This window comes from Ptychodera flava, chromosome 4 (genome assembly GCF_041260155.1).
Source record: "Ptychodera flava strain L36383 chromosome 4, AS_Pfla_20210202, whole genome shotgun sequence".
NCBI classification, from domain to species: domain Eukaryota; kingdom Metazoa; phylum Hemichordata; class Enteropneusta; family Ptychoderidae; genus Ptychodera; species Ptychodera flava.
In genome coordinates this window covers 46438586-46462467 of record NC_091931.1, presented here as the reverse complement: position 1 = coordinate 46462467, position 23882 = coordinate 46438586, and the positions used below count along the sequence as shown (strand labels likewise).

The 23882-nt window shown below is 36.6% G+C and overlaps 2 protein-coding genes across 3 annotated transcripts in view; one reads left to right on the top strand and one right to left on the bottom strand.

Moving 5' to 3' along the window:
• Positions 1-476: 476 nt before the first annotated feature.
• Positions 477-20292, bottom strand: LOC139131970 (dnaJ homolog subfamily A member 3, mitochondrial-like). 2 transcript variants are annotated; one of them, XM_070698308.1, is made up of 11 exons: positions 20078-20292; positions 16277-16428; positions 15905-15988; positions 13905-14138; positions 13080-13232; positions 12321-12468; positions 11479-11672; positions 9824-9939; positions 8998-9095; positions 5356-5434; positions 477-3883 (listed from the first exon to the last, which is right to left on the bottom strand). In XM_070698308.1, the coding sequence occupies exons 1-10, from the start codon at positions 20256-20258 to the stop codon at positions 5361-5363; spliced, it is 1434 nt and encodes a 477-aa protein (XP_070554409.1). In that variant the 5' UTR covers positions 20259-20292; the 3' UTR covers positions 477-3883; positions 5356-5360. The 2 variants fall into 2 exon arrangements, with proteins under 2 accessions (XP_070554409.1, XP_070554408.1); XM_070698307.1 differs by lacking the exon at positions 5356-5434 and having other exon boundaries at positions 20078-20291.
• Positions 20293-20530: 238 nt separating this feature from the next.
• LOC139131969 (coronin-7-like) overlaps positions 20531-23882 on the top strand; it is a 51427-nt gene continuing 48075 nt past the window's right edge. The window contains exons 1-2 of the mRNA XM_070698306.1: positions 20531-20665; positions 21288-21363. Of these exons, the coding sequence (XP_070554407.1) occupies positions 21301-21363 (63 nt within the window). The 5' untranslated portion in view covers positions 20531-20665; positions 21288-21300. The remainder of the gene's footprint in view (positions 20666-21287; positions 21364-23882) is intronic.

Below are 23882 nucleotides of genomic sequence, written 5' to 3'. Positions count from 1 at the left end.
GTTTATTCGCTTGCGACAGGGATATTGGAGAATCAATCTGCATTAAAGAGATATGATCACTCTTTAAAACTGGATAATAAAAATTATAAAAATTCTGTAATAATTCAGAGATAAAAGAGGCTAGAGTCAGGTACAGTGGCCTTCTAAAGTGCAATTTAAATTTGATTAAAGGAACAAAAACCACATAATTTGAACTGCTGATGAATTTGTATGTCACAATTTGCATATCGAATATTGATTACAGTAATTCCAACTAGTAGTATCTTGTCACTGTAGCCCTGTAGTCCTTTTGTAATATTTCAACAGAAGATATATCCAAATACATCTCTTTTGCGGGCAATTCCTTGTTGCACTTGATAAAATTGACAGAAATTTAACCTTCCCCAGCTAGACCTGCATTTGATATAAATCATTCAATCTTTTGACACATATACCGTTTAAAAATGAGCATCAATTGGACGATTACTAAAACAGAATTGTAATCACACAGTATTTACTTCATTTATCACATTTTACTCCAGTCAAAGTAGATTCCTGTAAGGTCTCTAATACAGCTGTACCAATATTTGAATCAAATTACAACTTTGTCAATGACGGAAATTTTATTGATTTACTAGTACAGACCTCAAAAACTGATACACTAACTTTTGCTGAAACTTTCCTTCAGGAAACTTTCAAATGTTTCCTTTACAGACAAAGAAAAAAGTTACCTAACATTGACTTGCACTTGAAATTCAAACTGACTGCCATCTTGGTGTTAAATTCAAGTGTAAAAATAAATTTCAAATGAAAAGAAATAAGATTATAAATTTCATTGACTGCAAGAGCTTCAGAATATGCCCACCTAGGCAGTACAACAAAAAGGTATTTACAATTTGAGTATCTGTTACCAACACGCATTGTACCTTACTGTAGTTCACAGTTACACATGGTGCCACTATTCAATGGATCAACAGCCCAGTGTTGTGTTAGCTCTGTATTACAGTGGAATTTTAAACTCAGGCTACACCACAGTATTGTGTTAGCTCTGTATTCCAGTGGAATTTAAAACTCAGGCTCATTTATAGACATAAATGGACAACACTGAAGTCTTGTTCTGTCACCATTGCGAAATGCCTTCATTGCATTAAAAAGACTCATCTGTATGCAATGTAAGAATTTGAGGTGAAATTGAATTTAGTGAAGAGCTACAAGAAAGTGATAGTCAAACAATTTGATGGTTAAAGAGAATCTGTGAGACATAAAAAGTCCTTTATAGTTTGAATTGTCATCTTTATGATGTCACTATTTATATGGTGAATCAGTCCAGGTGGACACAGATATCAACTTGGGTCAAAGGTTATGACCTTGACGTCAGAGCTCATGAAACTAGTTTATTTTCAAAACTTAACACTGAGTTGCATCTTTGAGTAGAAGCATCACTTTTCTTTTCTTCATTGACTTTTTCTCTGACTTGGCTCCCTCTGACTCTGAAATCTCTGGTCAAACTGGTCCGTCCCTTTTATATAATGTATAGAATTGATGCAATATTTATGATAAATAGAAACTAATGTGACTGAATTTGGTTGAATTTACTACTGACAATCATTGAAAAATGAAACTTTCTGAAATTAAACATCGATATGAAGCATGCTAAGGAAAGTAAGTTATCTAGCTAAGTTAAGTCTGACAAAATCTGACAGAATTATTGTTCATCTGTCAATGTTTTACAACAGTCTGTTCAAGGTTAAACCTTGTTAACTCACACTTACTCAGTATTTTCTATAATTTATTTTATTTTATTTGACTTTCCAGAAAACTGCTCCACATACTGGTTTACTACAATGAGGTACTTCTTATTAATACAATAACCATAAATAATGATGATTTTGAAAATACCACAGGGTGACATTGAAAAATTATACATTAAAAAAGAAACATAAAAATACTCAGTAACTTTTTTCACTTAAAAAAATGAAGCCACCAAAATTCCCTCAAGGCCTAGCAAGAGAGTAGTATTTGGGATTAGTCCAGTTCATCAATGAGCTGTTAAAAATTAAACTGCCTGATTTGTGGGGATAGATTTTATGGTAGACATCTTTTCAGGCAAACATTTGATCTTCCTTTCAAAGTGTCTACAAGGAATTTCAAGAAAACAAGCACTTTACACCAGTAGCTCTCACATGACAGAGATCAAACTGACTCAGCTTACGAAAGGCAATATTACCATGCATGCTTGACTGGTAAGTCAATTTTATAATTTCACAGTGGCAAAGCAGCAATAAGGTCAAAGGTCACAGTGGGAAAGCAGCAACAAGGTTAAATGTAACAAAACACACACAGTACAAATTAACCTTCATGTACTAAATTAACAAAACATGCTTCTACAGTTGCAGAGAGTGGCCGGAAATGAGTTTATTTGAAAAGGTTTTCAGAAACTTTGTATGTAGCACAGCTAGACTGCTTCAGAAGAAAAACTTTTCTAGAAACCAATCATCTGAGAAGGTTGTCTCCTTTTTATTACGCTTCACAGATTTGCAATCAACTTGTCTCTTTGCAATTTCTAGATTAAAAACAAAAAAGGGTGTTTACAATTTGTATGTTCAGTAATTTTACACACTGTCTGATCCGGAATTCCACAATTCCCTGTGGGTAACAACCATCTAGGTGGTTACAATGAACTATTTACAGGATTTCTATACAACATGGGTGTATATACTTACTGATACAATTACAGCAAATATTTGTTTTCTGACTTTCTTCACTTCAATTTTATGGTTCAATGGCAAGTAAAACATTTACAAATGGCAACAACTTCAAATTAAAAAGACAAGTTTTGGTTACATGGCAGCCAAAATGCCCAAATCACAGAAATCTATTGGTGATTAATTCTTAGCATTCTTACATTCAATATGACATTTGCTCACCATTGTCCATGTCAGTTATCTCATGTATTTACAAATAAGTACCTGCTGTCGGTACGTTATATTGATATTACTAACAGTAATACATTGCATTTCAAATAGCTGTGTTGGACACTCCTAACAACAACATGAAAGAATGGGATCTTCCTATTAATAAATCACTGAAATGATTTTTAATACATATAATGTTCATCTTACACTTGCATTTTAATTCATGGACTGAGGCTTTATGGCTTTAAACATGCCGACACAAAAACAACAGCTTAAAAGATATTTGTTCATCTATATCTTTTCCTCAAACCTCACCATCTTACATTTTATTGTCGCAATTACAACTGATGAAGAATGTTTGTGCCAAATAACAAGTCAACATGATGTACCCTGCCACAGCTTGGCTAACTATAAGGAAGACAATCTCCCCTAGAAATATCTCATAATTTGACAAATATCTGACAGTATGAAGTTGTACAAGACCGCAGTAAAGCTTTCCATGTTTTCAGCTTCAGGAGATAGATATCTGGCTGGACTCTAACTATTCCTGGAATACTCAAAGATCTTGACTGCAAAGCCAGCTCTTTGTCAATATCTGCACTAAAAAGTTGCAAATTACGCCATTTTGAAAACTCTAATGTTTTTACAAAGTAAGGTCAAGGATTTATCAAGCAATATTCCAAATATGCTAAGCATGTTGTTAAAAACATAAATCCCTAACACTATTAGTTTTGAATGTTCAACAAATTCATGAGTGAAATCACATGTAATCTTGTGGAATCACATGACTACCTTGTAAAATCACATGACTACCTTGTAAAATCACATGATTACAGAATGAAATCACCTTTGCCTCTTTGTATCTGTCTCTTCCTCTTCAATTTTATCAGCTACTTTTTTGCCGAGATCTTCCGGTGTTACTTGGTTGTGAAGAACTCTTCTTATTTGACTCACCATACCAGCTTCATCTTCCATTACAAACTTAGAACCTGAAAATTTCAAAGTAATAAAATTCTGATCTCATATTTGATAAATGTGAATTACATTGTAAATTGTTAGTCACTTTCTAAGACACAAGATTCTAATACACCACATCTACTAGGAGTGCTGATAATTCAGATATTAATGCCAAGATTTTTTATCCATCTTGTCAATTTGTGACACTTGGGATGTACCTTGGGTGGCATCTTGCCTGAAGCTAAACTTGGAAAGAATCTCGGCTTAAGTTAGATTTTGGTCATACCTACCTGGTATTGTATTTTGTTACTGAATAAAATCCTACTATCCTATTTACTTAATGCTATGGTGTGAAGTATCACAATAAATATGGAATGAGATGAAGGCAGACATTATCGTTTTAACCTGATGGTACAGTATTTTACTGTAAATGCTCAATGGTGGATGACATGAATAAATCTTATATCAAGTTGTTATTGACACTGACAACATATTTCATAAATTGACTTGATAAGCTGTAAGAAGTGTTCTCTTCATAACATCAATTCTCTCATCTAGACAAAAGGAACTAAAACACAATCTATCAACTTATGGACAGCTTTTTAATTGTGTGTCAATTTTTATTGGGTTATACACCAGACATTGATGTATGGTTATTGTCATTGTGTCTAATCTGTACCAAACTGTTCTGTGTGAGTCAGTAGAGTATTCATCACACCCGCCTTCAAGTCAATTGTTTGATAAAATAATTGCTAATTACACAGCAATACACAGCACAATTACATAGCACTTTAAACAATAACCATTTGTACAGCAATTCATCCATTCATTAATGAAAGCTCATTTTCTTTTCTCCAACTACAACTTCAAAGCTGTTAAAATTTGAAAACTTATCATCTGTAGAATATGTATAACATTCATATGGCATACTTGTAACAAAAATAAACGAAGTTTTGAAGGTTCATATGCAGGTACAGTGTTCAGGTAGTAACATTCCTAGCGTCTGCTCTTTACATCAATGTAACACTTCATGATAAATTTTGAAATTGTCACCATAATAAACAACCAGTACACACAAACATTCTAGAAAATGGGAATGGTCACTTGGTATGCTTACTGTTATAAATACTGTTATACCGGTAAATGCAACTTATACCATAACTCTGGTTTCTTTAAACTCAAAGACCTGGCAATTTGTAGCATGTGTAAGGTGTTAAATGTTTCAATATTATATGCTGCTAGATTGTCAAATTAAGGTCAGTGAAATCATAGTTAAAGAGTTGATCCAACATATCTTTATTTTGTGAAAATAGGTTTCTATAGTAACCCTTTTACTACCATGGTTTGTTCAAATCAAGTTGTTTCCATGGCAATTATTAAGCACTTAACTGAGTGTAAACGTAAATCTGACCATTGTCTAATTTTTATTATAAAGTTCATGAAATAATCATTTCATTCTGCCAAATGGTGAATTTCAAGTCAAGAATACTGATTTGGCGCCTACCTCAGTTAAAAGCCTAAGATTGCTTTTCTGATTTTGGTTAGAAGTCCCCCACTCTCCTCTTCACCATAAGTTTTATCAGCTGCAAGGCAGAAAACATTTTTTTACTTTTTCCAATTTACTTTGCAGCATTGTGGAATGCAGTGACGATTATTTCGTGAAATCTTACTGATACTAAGGTTCTAAAGAAGTTTATATATCATGAAAGAAGTCTTTTTGGTATCTTTGAAACCCAAAATTCCATGCGCAACTAATTTCATGAACTTTCAGTATTTTTTTGAAAGTTAGAGGGCCATAAGCCTAACATTTGATTTTTTTCACTAACTTTGTTTTTAATGTCAACTACAGTTTCCTGTTCTACTCCCCAAAGCACATTGAAATACAGTCTTCCGCTTGTCAACTCAGCATGTATATGTATAAACTGTACTGTTTTTGTTGACAAGTGAATTCTGGTTTAAATATCAAAAATAACAGTATAGAGAGTATAGGCTTCAACTGTCTATAATTTTACACCCATAGAGGGTGTTAACAAGCTCAATAGCAGGTTTTTCAACATGTTTTGGGGATTAGAACAAGAACTTGCAAGTGACATACAAATATAAAATAGTGGAAAAATCATTAAAAGTTACATTGTCTGGTCCTTTTGATTAATTCACACCTAAAACTTTTATAGCTGATATGTACAGTCACATGACAACCAGACATACGTCCATCAACATGAAACATCACATCTACATGACTGTAAACAAATACAACAAGCAAAGAAAAAAAGATTGATCTGAAGACGTACACACCGAGTGTGAAATATCAAAGAAATGTAAATAATATCATTCAATATACACATATTGACTGGCCATGAGGGCAACAGTATACGTCTGTACCCCGAGGGACTGTGAGTCACCCCCAAAAACAGACTGTTTCCCCGAGGCCGAAGGCCGAGGGAAACAGTCTGTTTTGGGGGTGATTCACAGGCCTGAGGGGTTAAAGATGTATGATGTTGCCCTCATGGCCAGTCAATATGAGTTTTATAACACACCTCATCCACAGTCATGCATAAGAACGTACCATACACAAAACTTGTCACATGTAAATTGTTGGAGTGGTTCGGCAAGAAAAAGTTTTTTTCCTGACAGAGTAGCAATACCTCTGCAGAACGTTCAATGCACCTTTGATTATCGTTTTCGTCCGTTTCCAGTCCTTGTTGGCAAGCACAGCATTCAGTTCTTCTTCAGAAAGAAGGATAAACCAAAAGATTTCTCGACTATAGTTTTGCTCAGCTGCAGACGACATCTTTGTTTACATTTCAGTTGGCGCATGTGCCAGTGTCATTTTTGACGTCAGCGGGCATCATTTTCTGAACTGATGCCTTGCAGGCAAAAGTTCTAACAAATGATGCCTGAAGATGTCGTTTACATGGATCAGCACAAAAAGAACGCATTCCACGTGACTATCAATTGACGAATTAGAACACAGACTGCAGATTAGGTGTGTTATAATAATAGATGTGAGTAATCTGGGTACGTCCTTTACCTTAAAATCATACAAGGTTTGAAAATTCAGTTAAAGAGTCTGTAACTTTGTTTATGATGTTATCAATTTAAATACAAGGTATTCACCAATAGAGACAAAAGACATTAAAGTTTCATTAAACAATCTAATAAAGAATAACTGAATTCTTCAGATTCCAAATTGTGTTTTTTATGAAAGAAGAGATACAGTAATGAGGATCTGATGTTTAATTATCATTATCAATTTCTGCAATTGCTAATCTTTTGACATTGATGCTGTTATAGACATTATATTTTCTAACACAAAAAGAAACATGTTTTGCAAAATTTCCTCACAAATTTGTGATTGAAAAAAAGTGTGTTTTGGGTTTCATCTTTGCCACACACAAGACATTTGCCATCACTTAAATTAAAACTTTTTGGCCATACTTCCTGTGATTAGGCCTCTGTGGAATACATTTCAATTTAAATCATTTACTGTGTTCATTTGTTGCTTACAATTCATGTTGAAATATGACTCCAGTTTTGTAATTGCTGGTGACAGCAAGGTTTTCAGTCTACCAGTCTTCATGCCATTTTTTATCAACAATATCTAGTTCATTGGTTTTGTTTGGACATGACTCTTTGTCAGACTGTAATTCTTTCTGTCAAGGATATCATAACTTGCTTCATTTTGTACATTTGATCTGATGTTGATTCCACAAGTCTGGAAGCATTGCTATCAGGGCACAATAGCGCCCCCTAGTGGCCCACAGTCAAAATGTTCTGAAACAACAATATTTCTCCTGAGAGCATGCATGTTAAAACATCTCACAGGCAAATACCTAAACTCTATCTTACTCATTGTGAAAATTCAGCAAATTTGCTTGTTACACTTCATTATTTTCAACAAGTAGATATGTTCAGTAAACATCAATTCATACATTTAGACAATAAGTTTTTTGATAAATTGGTATTTGGATAATAATACAGTACATGAGCATGATGCACCAATGCTCATGATAGTAATATTGATGGCCAAGCTGAAGGTAAAGGTCTGATCAATATTTACCATCATGAGCACCAGGCTGCAGAAAGGTAACAATTCACTGTCTTGTCCTGGTAATTATCAATTCTCTTTCTGTGCACAAATATTTCTGTCTGAAGCCCTAGTTTAACATGTTAAAAAACAGTCACGTGCAGAGAATTGTTGTTTTCTGATTCACAAAACTAACATTGCGGGTAAACAATCACATAATTTTTCAAGATAGACAGTGTTGTCTGTAGCTAGTCTTGTGTACTTAACGTCTGACTATACTAACATCATGTCAAATTCAGCTGAAGTTAACTTGGCTCCAATGTATCTCAAGCAGGCAACATCATGGCATCAACTGAGTAAGAATTTCCCAAACCATGTCATACAACTTTATTTGCTATGCCATGTGACTAAGTCTAAGCCAATGACGATGATGATTAATAATACATGAGATGTGATAAAGTGGTATATTATCATCACCCATATTTTCATTTTTTTTAGCTCTCTCACTTTCAAACAGAAACATATTGATAGTACAAGAATGCAAGTATTTCTATCTAGTCAAACCTGACCCTGACCTGAATTTAACTTCAGGTTGTAAACAAGTCAGTACACTGAACTGGTAACTTCTTAAAAACTGTGCATCGGCATTGGGGGAGGGACAGAAAAGGAATAGATTTGAAAATACCGCTATCATTTGCCACGAAAGACAGAGGTTTTCTAGTGTTTGTGTAACTGCAGCATAATTGCTTACATTGGGAAGGGTTTGATTCTTGTCATTATTTCCGACACATGTTATGACATTAAGTCAAGAAATATTGCCACAACGAAAGGATAATGACAAGGTTTCTTCCACTTCATTTGATTTAATTATAATCTGCTGAAATTTCATCATCATTTATTGACTCAGAGTCATTGAAAAGTTTGCAGGATACAACAGACTTGGCAGGACACTGTCACTGCTTTCTATTTCTATTTGTGTGAACTGATGAAAACAAACCAAAACAAAGCCTGAATTATTTGTTCAGAAATGACAAACTTGTTTAAAATAAAGATAAATCATTTTCTCGGGATGAAATGAAGAAAAAACTTAAACAGGATAGCAACTTGAATACTACCTACCATCATGTGTTTTTGAAACGCCTTCTATGGTACCAATTACCCCCGTTTCTTCCTCAGCATATGCCAACAACAATGCTTTCTGTTTGGAAGTTATATTCCTAGAGAAGGATAAAAATAATAATTATAGAATTTATATTCATGTTCTCTAGATCAGTCATTTAAATAATTTGTAATGGGATATGATCATGAGAGAACAGCAGAACATTACAAAACTGTAACAATGAAATCCTATTTCTCTATTTTTACACTTGATTCTTTAGGCTCTGCATGGCTTTTGCCAACATGGCTTGTCTTGGTCTGTAATCATCAACACTAATCTTAATGCTAGTCACTTCAACATGTTCACTACTACAGTTTGACCCAATCCCCATTGTTAACTATGGTGAATGTGAACCTATGTACAGGTCATAGCATTGGGTGAACAGTTTCATAGTGTAAGGTGAATCAAAAGCAAAGAATACAGACCACGTTTGGGCATTTTGCTAATTTAATTGAAATATTATTTCTATTTCATTAAACATGTCTTCATAATTATTACTCAATTAAAATCTTTTGAAAATGAATTAAAATAAGATATTTTCAGGGATCAACAAGGATCTTGTTATTGACGATGACATGTTTCTGAATTTTTTGGCTCCAACCACAGTTTTGGTCCATTCCTCATAATATGTTGAAATAACTACCATTTTACTTGTCAACAACGCCTTATATGAAAGGTGTGCATTGTTATATCTAACAGATTCAGCTGTAAATAATGACAACACTGGTTATACATCTGATACCATTACAGTAAGTGGATTTTTAACCATGAATTTTGAAGTCTTACCGTGGAATTCTGATTTTGAAGTGCACATAGTGATCCCCATAGCCATAACCACTCATTTTAGCAATACCTTTACCATCTAATCGAAGTCTTGTATGTGACTGAGTACCTGGTGGAATCTGTAAAAACATGGATTATCGTGTATCTCAAATGTTCAGATTATAATGTATCTCAAATGTTCAATGTCATCTCCCTTATCTCTACACTCCATGTTGTGTTGGTGCAATATTTGCACAGACACTATGTGGTCACTGAATGAACTCCCCTTCCTTTGCTGAATATGGATTTAGTAATCTTGCAGTAATGATAATATTATGGATAAAGTCATCTTGCAGTAATGATAATATCATGGATTTAGTCATCTTGCAGTAATGATAATATCATGGATAAAGTCATCTTGCAGTAATATAATATCATGGATAAAGTCATCTTGCAGTAATGATAATATCATGGATTTAGTAATCTTGCAGTAATGATAATATTAATCTTTACGGCCCTGATATGGCTTTTTGCGGCCCGAGGCCGTACGGCGGAAGGGCCTGAGCGTGCGAGGGCCCGTACGCCGTATGGCCAAGGGCCGCAAAAGCCGTATCAGGGCCGTAAAGGTTTTATCATATTCCTTATGGAATGATAAATACGTAGTTTACATAATATTCAACATTGTTTAGGAGATAAAAATGCGTGCCATATCAAAAATTCATCGCCAATTGTGTCAGTTTTTCATAAATACGATGGCTGCTTCACGTCGCGGATTGACATACATAATGACGTCATTTGTTCACCTGCAGAATTCTAGAACGCGCAAAGCAATATGCGTACTATTACGTGACCAACAGAGATCAAGGCTGAAATCGAGGTGTAAGAAGGACAAAAGCATGATGTCAGTTTCCTGCGATTTATACTGAACAGGCACGCACTTAGTATACACAGAATTTCACTAGAATTTAGAAATAAAAGCCCATGACACCTGCACGGCTCCAATGTCGCCACGCGCAACTACGATCTGGTCGAGCAGACGTTTTCTTAATCTCCTGCTGGCTTTGTGTACGAATTAGCAACGCGCGTAGTAACCAGAATCGAGATAGTTCAGAAATGCACGTGTTTGCCCATATTTGGGGTGTGATACGTAAAAAAATGCACGGATCTGAGGGCGCTTTCTTCCATAGCTTTACACAGGCACGTGAATGTAGGTATTATATATGATAACATGGATTTAGTCATTTTGCAGTAATGATAATATCAAAATTAACGGTTTTAAAGCTGGTGTTGGTATCATGTGTCAATTTCTGAGAAGTTATATGAGCAATATGACATTAAACTGGTCCAATAATCATTTCCATTCAAGGTAATACATTACCAGGTCCATGGGACATTTGTGATTTACAAATTTAAGTAGGACCATACTGAACCACAATTATTCATCAATCAATAATTTTTTATGCCACAATAGTAAATAATACAGAACTGTGACATCTATATTTAAAAATAACAATTTCCAAATATCAGTTTTGTAAAAGATTTCTCATGGTCAGTGTTAACATTTCATCACTGTCATTATATCAGACAGGACTGACACTTAACAATTCATCATCCATGAGATATTGAAAAAAATATTACACAAACATCAAAACATTTCCAAAATCAAAATGCATATATACCGCAAGGTTGATATCTTCATATATTCCTTTTATTTTAATACTTCCTCCCAACGCGGCTTGTGTAAATCCAATTTCAACATCTGAATGTACATCTGCACCATCTCTTCTAAAGACACTACTTCTTGGGACTCGCAATGTTACAAAAACTTCTTCCCTTCCAACTTGTATTCTCAATGTTTGCCCGTCTTCCACACCTATGAAATCATACAAATATCTGGTCATTGTGTGTCATAGGAAGATTCACATTCAAGTTGGTATTGTATTTCAATGTTGTCGTAGCAAGATTCACATTCACGTTGGTATTGTATTTCAATGTTGAGATGTCGTAGCAAGATTCACATTCAAGTTGGTATTGTATTTCAATGTTGAGATGTTGTAGCAAGATTCACATTCAAGTTGGTATTGTATTTCAGTGTTGAGATGTTGTAGCAAGACTCACATTCAAGTTGGTATTGTATTTCAATGTTGAGATGACAACGCAACTCATATAAAAGTCACTGAAAGAATACTACCAAAGCACTCTTGATAATTTTAAGCTTTGTAAAATGTTAGTCCCTCTTTCATTGTCAGTAATTTTCACAACTTCTTCCAACAAACTGAAGAATTCAATGAAAACCTCAAGGTGAATAGAACAATATTTGAGACGTTACAATCTCTGTCTTTTCATTGAAAGTTTCCAGTCTTGCTAAGAGAATGCTAAAGTTGGCATAATTTGCATATTTCACATTCAGTATAAACATTTGACTTAGCTGAAGACTTAGTGACATTGTTCCTCTAACTATGGACACAAAGATGTTGTTTGAATGACCTGACCTGTTGGAAGATACATGAGCAAAACTCACCTGCTGGCACTGCAACTGTAACTGTTTTATTGATTAAAACTTCACCTTTTCCACGACAGACAATACACGGTGAAGCCACCAACACTCTTTGTCCACGACATCTCCGACATGTCGATCTCATCACAAATGGCCCAGTGTTGATAGTTTCCTGAGAAAAAGAACACATTGGCATGAATGGGGTAAGTTGGCAAAATGCGTATTGTTTGTGTACAAATGACAAGTGTTTGTGGAATAACTGAACATGCCCATCTGTCAATGACAGTCATTTTTATGAAAACTTTTTGTTGTTTACTATTTTATTGGAAACACATAGCTACATAGTACAAATACAAGTGGTACATACTATGAATACACTATGAATACATGTGGCTACATACTATGAATACACTATGAATACATGTGTACATACTATGAATACATGTGGCTACATACTATGAATACACTATGAATACATGTGTACATACTATGAATACATGTGGCTACATACTATGAATACATGTGGCTACATACTATGAATACATGTGTACATACTATGAATACATGTGGCTACATACCATGAATACATGTGGCTACATACTATGAATACATGTGGCTATACACTATGAATACATGCGGCTACGTACCATGAATAAATGTGGCTACATACCATGAATACATGTGGCTACATACTAAGAATACATGTGGCTACATACTATGAATACATGTGGCTACATACCATGAATACATGTGTACATACTATGAATACAAGTGGCTACATACCATGCCTGTTCCATTACAATGATGACATGGGACTGGTTTTGTACCAGGCTCAGCTTTATTCCCTTTACATCGAGAACATGTGTCTTCAACTTGCACGGTTAAATCTTTATTAACTCCTCTACATGCTTCACTAAAGGTCAAGTCCATTGCAATCTGGGGGAGAAAACATGGCAGATAAGAGTTCTGAAAAACTACAAAGGGTTTATATTATTATAAAATATGAGCAAAATAATCTGTACAGGTTTAAAATTATTGGTTGTTGGTGCCATATTAGATTATGTTATCATCTAACCTGTAAGGCTGACTGGCATCTGCACCTTTCTCTCTCTCTCTCTCTCTTCTCCCCCCCCCCCCCCCCTCATCTAGTTACTCCTAATCTATGATCCTGTAGTCCAAAAGAATTCAAGGAAACAATTTTGGGTGACTGGATTATATAGAATTTCCCATCTTCAGTTCGTACCCGTAGCATGGACTGCAATTGGTAAACTGTGTAGTGACTGACAGTATAGTAAACAATAGACAGAGTGCAATATTGGTAAGTTGTGCAGTGACTGACAGTATAGTAAACAATAGACAGAGTGCAATATTGGTAAGTTGTGCAGTGACTGACAGTATAGTAAACAATAGACAGAGTGCAATATTGGTAAGTTGTGCAGTGACTGACAGTATAGTAAACAATAGACAGAGTGCAATATTGGTAAGTTGTGCAGTGACTGACAGTATAGTAAACAATAGACAGAGTGCAATATTGGTAAGTTGTGCAGTGACTGACAGTATAGTAAAAAATAGACAGAGTAGAACTATTACAAAGAGTTCAATACTTACATCTGTTACTCTTTTGTAACTATTTCTGAACATATTCTCATCAAAAAATTCATTTCTCATTCCAGTGTTTCCAAAGATTTTCCTGAATAGTTCTTCTGGATCTATTGTGGACTGGTATTGAAAATCCCAAGCTCCAGCTCCTGCACCACCAAAAGGTCCAGCACCGGCTCTGGCACCAAATCCAGCAGCACCAAAATTGTCAAAGTCTCTGCGTTTCTGTTCATCACCAAGAACCTGCCAGTTGTAGAGACAAAAACAGAAATTTTGAAGCTGGTAAAGGTAAGCTGTTAAGGTTACCAAACCCTTTCAGCTCCCCTATCACGCAATAAATAATTTAAAAATCATATGGCTTGAAAACATATGGTCCAATGGTATCAACCAAAAAATTAAAAACAATGAAACAACACCATTTTGATTACATGACACGAAGGAATCCTATGAAATGGACAGGGCTTACTGAGGTAGCCCAGCTATGACTGGATTAAACATCTTGGTAAGGAACATTTTCCGTTTTACTACTACATGTACTACTACTACTACTACTACTACATGTATTTCCACTATAACATCTCGTTTAGTTTTACCTGGACAAGCTGTAAACATTGCATGGTTTTTCATTAATCCTCCTGTTAAAAACTCTGTATTTATTCATAGACGTGCAATGTCTCTCTTTGTTTACATTTCTACAATGGCTAAGTTGTGTATTCATTTAGCAAGAAGAAATGTGTTTAGAAACCAGGGTCCTGTTGATCCTTTGGACATATTTAAAAGCAAGATTTTCTCCAGATTGAGACTTGAATTTGAGTATCATCGTCTCAATGAAAATTTACATTCTTTTAATATTATTTGGGCTTTTGATGATATTCTTTGTGACACTCATGATGGTCAACTCAATTTTCACATTTAAGAAACTTCCCTGCTTTTGTGCATCGCTAGGTTGTGTCATCTTTGAAATATTATGTGATAGGTTTAAGATATGTCTTTCTTGCTGACATTTAGGGATTTACTTTTGTCATTCATGACGTTTTCTGTTCAATGCCGACCATCACTTTGTAGTGATTTTCTTTTATTTGTATCTTATATTTCCTTTGGTTCCTGGCAATGTAAAAATTCATTTTACAGTTTTAGTATGTAGGGACCCATGTGAAATAAAGATATTTGAAAAACTACTACTACTACTACTACTACTACTACTCTGTTCATGTGTATGTGTGTGTTTGTTTATGTATATATAACGGGTACATATAAACATACACACAGAAATATGTACATAGGATATCCATTACTCTATTATAAATAAATAAATAAATACACTTTATAGGGATGGGAATAATGTTATCCCAGATCACAAAGCATTTACTTTTAATGCAGAAACCTATCTAAAACAAAATAGTGTATGGGTAATGATTGTCAATTTAACTCTGTGTATGTTCCAAAGAACCTTTTTGAGTTTTTTCAAATCTGAAAATACCTGAACCATTAAAGAAGCAATATTTTCACTGTTCATGAATCCATATGGGATTACACTGTTTTATTACTTTGTTACAGTCTTCTGACAAAATGCACTGTTAAATTATGTAAGTTTGCATGAAAGAAAGTAAGAAATAAAATCGAAGGAAATAATCTTTGACTTGCTTTAATTAAATCCATACTTTACCGGTATCTTTGCTGGTTAATCGTTGATAAAGACTGATAAGTCTTGATCAATGGAGGATTCTTTGAATACCACCAAAAATATGTTAAAATGCCTAAACTTTGACAGAGCATCACTTCCATTATAACCATTGTAGTGCTATTTTCATGATAGTTCCAATGTCACGAATTCATTTACTCTATCCAGTATCAAAATAAGAGTTTCAGTTCTCAAATCAGAATGTTGACATATCTTCACAGTAGAATTGTACCATTCTTTTAACATCTGACAACAATACCATTGTGATTTTGCTGCTTGAAGTGTTACAAATCACCAAGGTATTTCTTCTTTGGATAAATAAGCTCACCTCGTATGCCTCTGCTACCTCAGCAAATTTCTGTGAAGCATTTTTGTCATCCTTGTTTGTGTCTGGATGATATTTTTTGGCAAGCTGTGGACAATGAAATAGAAGTACACGTAAAGGTTACAATCACAGATAGATACATTTTATGGCCTCCCTTGCATGCAAAACCAAAATGGATCTCTCTCATCTCATCATCACAAATTTTCATGGCTTCTCCATCTAACAATCATATTATTGACTTCTACTTGTTACTCTTGTGCCTTTCTATTAAATGAGATTAAAAATCAGTCTAATACAAAATTATAGAATCAATTCAGAATGAAAAATTAACTTTTTCTGTATACTTTGCCCTGGGTGTTGATTTATGCAGCTTACCTGATAATATGCTTTCTTAATGTCTTTTTGAGATGCTGTTTTTGACACACCTAGAATTTTGTAGTAGTCCTTCTGCATTGCTGCATTGCTTGTATGATATCTTCTAACAGTTGGATCTGTCCACGTTGGAGATTTTGAGTTTGAAAAGTGACCTGTGATAGAAAGGTTTGATGTGTTACCAAGTACTGGGAAAGAATGCTTGGCAACTTTATCCAATTACTGTAATCAGACTCTTATTTTATATATTTCAATAAATAGTAGTGGTTTTTGGTTTTGAGATCTCAACTGATTACAGTAATTGGAATGTTAATCCTCTTTTCCCAAAGTTGTATTTATTTCTATGGTTTGTATATGGAGCCTGGTAGAAAGAGGATTCATTTTCGAGACAGACATGTGAACACTGGTGGTGACAGGCAATAGGACGCAGTGGTGGTAGGGCTATTGGTCACAGCCACCTGTAGCCAACACTATAACGAAGCTAGCTGCAGTGCAATAGCCCGAGGTTCTGCCTGGGTATTTGGGTCGGCCGGCAAAACCAGTTTTGCCATTCGACCCAAATACCCACGCAAAACCTTGAGCTACTGAGTACTGTACTGCAGTGCAGCTGTAATGAAGCTAGCCCTGTGTAACGTGCTGTGTGTTCCTGGCGTTATACTGCCTCCCACCACAGCCTTGCTGACTCTCATAGGAACATCCGGCAGACACGGTCCCGCTTTGGATCGCGCACGAAAAACTACCTTTTCTAACTATTTTCGAAATCAGCACGATTCTGCTGACGTCCCCAACTGGACGAGAGGCCCTCCTATTCCTTAACAATGGGGCTGACACGAAAACTCTATCTCTGAATGCTCGAAATTGAAGGCTTAAACTGCTCAGGTAGTGAAAAGCTGAACAAATTCACCTTAAGTATGCAACAGTTGTGCACGTTTATGTCTGTGAACAAGGTCAGTGTTCTCCCTGAATAAGGTAACAGGGGCGTGGCGCCCTCTTGTAAATTCCGAGCGCCCCCCTTGCCAGAAATGAAAAGATTTATTTTTTGAAAAAATAAAACAATAAATGTACGGGGGAAAAAAGTTGACAGTGATTTACAAGCAAAATGCAAGCGTGAACGTCGATCCTGCAGGCTGCAAACGTAATTCTCATCGATCTTGCAAATCTCGCGAGTTTGTGATGTCATCCGAGATCATAAGCCCATGTGCAACTCATTCATTGATGCACTGTCCCTCCTCCCTCGTGGATGGAGGGACGGTGATTGATGGCAGCCATATTTGCATGGCACAGGCCGTAACGTTAGCCACGGTCAGTCCCTCCATAGGGGCCGTGCATTAGGTAACCGCGACTTAGCTGTGTAAACATGCCTAGGAACTTGAGGGTAACCAAGGACAGCAGAGTACTCTGAAGTTTTTATAGGAGGTTAGAATTTCGCTTGTGTATTCCTTCCCAAAGCAAAACGACCTATTGTTAGACTCGGTCGGACGTGTACGTGTATCAGGCTGAGAACACATAAGCGTAAGTGTTATGGTGATAATTTTGACATCGATGAATAAATGTATGTCTGTCGCTATGTTTTCGTTTTCAAAAAATATAATCTTCATTGAAATCAGTGAACTGGAATAAAAGTTATGGAACATTGTCTCAGATTTCTTTTCCTTTGAGCTTTTTTATATGAAAAAAATCTGAAAAAATACTCCCCAAGTGCCACCAAATAACACTATTTTAATCTCTGTTTTTCAAAAGCTCCAATGGCAGGAGGGGGGACACCCCCCTCCTGACCTCCCCCCGCGACCGCTTTCGCGGTCGCTTGTGGTGCTTCGCACCACGTCTTCGCCCTCTTTTAACAAAATCCTGGGAGAACACTGAAGGTAATGGCGTCAAAATCTTGAAATCTTGAAGTTTACGAACACACTTTGTCAACAAACATCAAAGGGGACGCCATCTTGGAAGTCGTCTACTCGCACGCGAACGGCCATGAGAGATCGCGTGAACGGAAATAGTTGCATTTGACAGTGAATGTTGTGAAGACTAGGAAGTCAAGATGAGTGCAAAAATTTCCCAAAAACGTTTTTTCTTCCGAGAAACTGCTGACCAAATTTATACTTTGAAACGTCTATGACTTTTGGCATCGTTTTCCAAGAAGGGAAGGAATGGCCATGCGGGCAAATTGTACCTTAGACATTTTTCTACCGGTTCTCTGCTCTAAACAGGCTCAGCTATGCAGCGCAAATTAGCATCCATGGTTTTTCCAAAGCAGGAAGTAAGGTTTGCAATAGTGCTGTACCTGAACGTGCTTTTTCACCCGTGCCCACCGGTCATTGACCAGAAACAATGGCTTGTATCCATGATACTGGAAACATAAAGGTCAGCGTGAGGACAATCTTCCATTTTCTTTCACTGGACTTATCTACCTATACAATATTCTCAGGGAAATAATTTGGAAACTCTAAATGCACCTTTCACTGAACTCATTATTTTACAGTTTAGTCATCTTTTAGCCATTTAAACCATACTGGGTCCGATTTTTGGTCATACTGTCTCATTATTCCTCATTACAATATTCTCAGGGAAAGGATTTGGAAACTTTGATTTTCCAGAGGCTGCCAAATTGTGATTATGCTAATTAGCAAAATTTTTTTCCAGATATGGACTTTATACCAACACTTTCAACAGGTGCCATCAAGATTTTGGCAAAAGATTTCAGTTTTAAAAATCGTCCGGTCACCCTACCATTAGTATACCAGCGATTCACGGTCATGGGTCCAGACTGATGTAGTCTGGGAATACATGCGGAGCTTCTTCTGTACACCCAAACTGTGGCTGCAAAATAAAGCCAAAATGCCGGGGATATTCTCTACCATTTGGTTCCATTTGTGGGTCTTCTGTCCTAGATCTCCCCACAGGCGCGTGCACCGTTCAGTGTTCAGTACCGTACTGAGAAAGCGTATGTACCACTGGCAACTCCACGTCCAAGCAAGGGCCTCTGTATCTGCAAAATTGTAGCTCTACGGTGAGGCGGTCGGTGAGTTTTGGTTTTTGCGACATCGCTCACCAGTAGAGCTACAATGCCGAAGGCCCTGTAGCATACAAAATAAGTGCGCCACACATGGCGCGGCATTTCATGTGAAATCTCACATATTTACTGCATTTGGTCGTACAGATTTATCACTACTGAAGACTAAACACTATACTACACTAACCTTGTCGTTTATGGGGTTTGGTATTAGCACAGACACGTCGATCGCGTTCCATAAACATTGAGCGTGTTTCTGGGAGCCGCCATTACCGGAAGTTGGTAATGGCGGCTCCAAGAATGTTTTTGGAGCGCGATCGACGTATTTGAACAAATACCAAACCCCATACACAAAAAGATTAGTGTCGTATAGTGTTTAATCTTCAGTAGTGATAAATCAGTACGACCAAATGCAGTAAATATATGGGATTTTACATCAAAATGCCGTGCCATGTGCTGCGTGCTTATTTTGTATGCTTCAGGGCCTTCGGCATTGTAGCTCTACTGGTGAGCGAGGTCGCAAAAACCAAAACTCACCGACCGCCTCACCGTAGAGCTACAATTTTGCAGCAAGGGCCTCTGGATCTTCGGAGACAGGGCAAGATCACGATCGGTTGCGAACAAATCTAATTACTTTGGCGTGGAACGCACTCACAATTTTCGGGGGCCAAGTAATGCCACCGATGCATGATAACACACCACTCTCATAGTAAAAAAAAACCAAAAAAAAAACGATTACGACACTACTAACGTGCAAGTTGCAACCCAATCTCACGTTAGACTATTTCACTCACCATGCTGTGTAAATGATTTCTGGGGAGTGTTCGTGCACTGTCTAAGATCGATTTTTTCTAAGCCTCTTGGTGGTAATGTAACGGTCGAGGATTCAACGTTCGCGATGCTAACGATCGCTTTTTGGCATTTTAGAAGAGAATTTCGCGATCGAAAGAAGTACTGTAGCCTCATGGTCGCCATAATTGAGAGAAGCCCTGTGCGCGCGCACTACCTAAGCCTTAACTTATTGTAAAACTCTTCTATGGTACCAAAAAGTTAAGCCGATGTCTTAAAAAAAGAAGTTCGACAACACCTGGTATTAAAGGTTGAAGTATCTTTGTTTGTATCTAAACTTATGTTTGGAAAAAAATGGCTTGTTTTCGGGAGAGTTCTATAGTAAGAACTACATTTCTACTGCAACAGTATATTTTAATGAAAAGTTAGAGGGTCTTGTACGATTTGACCTTGGGTCAATTTGCCGGTGCTGTGTCCACGTGACAGGAAGAGCCTGAACGCTCAATGCAGCGCTAGTCAAGTACAACTGTGCAACGAGAAGTTGGTTACACCACGGTCCCTCCGTGATTACACGCAATAACTTGAAACTACAGGTAAGTAATCGTCGTTTGGCATGTTAACTTTGAGCTTTCACTTACAAAATACCAGGAAAATTGTTTCTTCAATCAAGTTATGTCTCAGGTATAAAACTCGAGATGGGAAGTGCATGCAGCACAAATCCTGGCAGTGAGAAGTGGCACGCCCCCTGATATGAATGTACAATGCTTATTCAATAACAGAGAGGAAGATTTGTGCACAAGTAAACAGATTGTTTTGTCACGTTGTCCTCCCTCCGGCGTATATGTTGTGCCTGTGCAATGTTTCTTAATCAGATAATGTAACTATCTTTGCATACAGTAGTTACAGGCTCGAGGCCTTGGAATGTCAATTTTACACAATTAATATTGTTCACTTGTCCAATCTCACCACTTTTATTAGAACAGTGTACAACAACGGTAGATTGAAAGATTTCTTGAATAAGGAAAGCATTTATATCAAGTAAAATTTCCTAAGAAGTGAAAAAAAGAATACAGTTGATAGAGTAATAATGCAGTCATGACTCCAACTGTCAGTGTCACTGTGATTCAAGCATGTCACAATATATTAAATACAAAGAGAAAGTTGTCAGAAAACTTGATAATTTTGTAAAATGCTTCCAATTTTGATTTCAAATAGGACAGCAATCACGATGTCATACCGTTTCAAAACATCTAAATACAAGAATGCTGTAGCAAAAATACCAAAGAAAGAGGTAGGTACCTTTTTATACAATGACATTTTATTATTGCAATAATTCCTGCAGTGTAGTTTCTCATGTCATATAGGTATCTTTTGTTTTTCTTTTAACTTGACAGCGAATATACACACACACACACACAAACATGTGAACACACACCCAGAGTATGATATGGTGCATCAAAGATAAAATGCAAATGTCTATAAAAGTTCAACAAACACAAATGAGAGACAAACACAAATTATAGTGACTGAACTTCGTAAAAGTACAAGGAAAGAAATGTGACCCCTGCAATCACCCTTAACGCAGTCTGCAGCGTGAGGGTGGCTGACCTCTTTGATCACATTAAATAGCAACCAGGTGACATCTGGCATGAAATGTAAAATAATTTAAAAGTTACAAAGCTTTTGTGTATACAGCCATCTTAGGACGTCTGCAAGAATGACATTGTCAGAATCACATAATCCTGAAAATTGTGATCGAAGAACAGAATGATTGTTACATTATGTGAATAATTTAACAATATACAGTGCCTTTTGGCTTCATAATTCTACCGTACTCGTCCGAGTATAAGCCCCTGCTCGTGTATAAGCCCCCCTACTGATTTTAGAGGATTTTAGAAAATGCATTACATCCGTGTATAAGCCCTACCCTAGTGTAACTCAAATACAGAAAGGTTAGGAGAGTATATTTGGTCATTTAACTTGGTAAAATTAATTTTAGATAATAAAGAAACCATTAAAAGATGTTAAAACAATGGGAAACTGGAGTTCCCTTGACAATATCGTAAGGAAAATGACACGTTTTTCCAGTACTATCTTGATTCTTTGACCCTACTCACCCCCGTCGCCTAAATAGAATAGTCTCACTCACGTCCGCCATTGTTTATTTTCATTCACGGCCACGATGTTCTCATGCTTGAAACATGCAGCTTCTTTTGTTTGAAGCAATTATCCTTTCATTTGTGAAGACTTTTCCTGGTGACTATTACAATTTTCACTGCTATGTTGTTGTTTTCACAAGATGTAGACAGTTTGATATTGGAATATTGAGTTGCCTTTCCGTGTGGGCAATGCATGCCAGTTCACAATCACATACTGTTGATCAGCAGCATACATGACGTCTTTGTTTCAAGTTTGGGTTTTTTTTCGACGCTGAAATTTCACCAAAATGTCACTTCTGTATTCAGAGATTGTACAATCAATTTCTTTGGATGTGTAAGTCGATTTTGAAAGCGATAGAAAGATCGAGTGGTGTTGAAAAAAAATCGTGCATAAAATTAGCATAAATTAAGCGTCCATGCCAGATAACATGGGGTTGCTCGAGTATAAGCCCCTCCCCTAGTTTTACCGCTGTTAGTGTTGCCGAACCGGGGGCTTATACTCGGACGAGTACGGTATGGCTTCATAAAATAAAACTGTCTCTAGTTTGCTGTAATTTTCAGGAGAGTGAGTCAATGAGATATTCAATCAAACTAGTGATTTGTAAAGAATTCATCTTCAATCAGAAGCGAAACCAAGAGTGATATCAGATACAGTCATCTGACAACTTTCCATTTAATGAATTTATTTGTTTCTGCTTCTCACATCAATAAACTGACAACCATTCAGTGTGAGTTACCCACCATGACTGCAGTAGAAATGAATGGCAACACAAGACTAACCTTTTGATATTGTACAATATTTGTTGAACTAAGTTTGTCAGCCTGTGTTAACACAAGACTAACCTTTTGATATTGTACAATATTTGTTGAACTAAGTTTGTCAGCCTGTGTTAGTAGAACTGAAGTATATGGGAAAAGCAATTCCTATGCATAGTCCTGGATCATCACTCAAGGTGTTCAGAGAATGCCTATGAGAGTCTAAAAGTTGATCTCTGCCCCAACATTTCTTAGATACATCTGTCAGTCATAGATAGTGTTTGAAGTAGGTATATCAGGTAAACCGTTGGCTGCATAAATCTATGAATAGCATATTTGAATATGGTCTTGAAGCTTAACTTGTGGAGGTACTCAGTTTTCATTATCATTGATCAAAAACAGAATCACAAATGATTGTGTGGCTGAATTGCAAAGTTTTAAAGGTTGGCTTTTGAAACTACAAGTCCATCATTTGTGTATTTCTCAGCGGCATACACAGTGCCCATCAGCTGCTGTATTTCTCTGCAGCATACACAGTGCCCATCAGCTGCTGTATTTCTCTGCAGCATACACAGTGCCCATCAGCTGCTGTATTTCTCTGCAGCATACACAGTGCCCATCAGCTGCTGTATTTCTCTGCAGCATACACAGTGCCCATCAGCTGCTGTATTTCTCTGCAGCATACACAGTGCCCATCAGCTGCTGTATTTCTCTGCAGCATGCACAGTGCCCATGAACTGCTGTATTTCTCTGCAGCATACACAGTGCCCATCAGCTGCTGTATTTCTCTGCAGCATACACAGTGCCCATCAGCTGCTGTATTTCTCAGCGGCATACACAGTGCCCATCAGCTGCTGTATTTCTCTGCGGCATACACAGTGCCCATCAGCTGCTG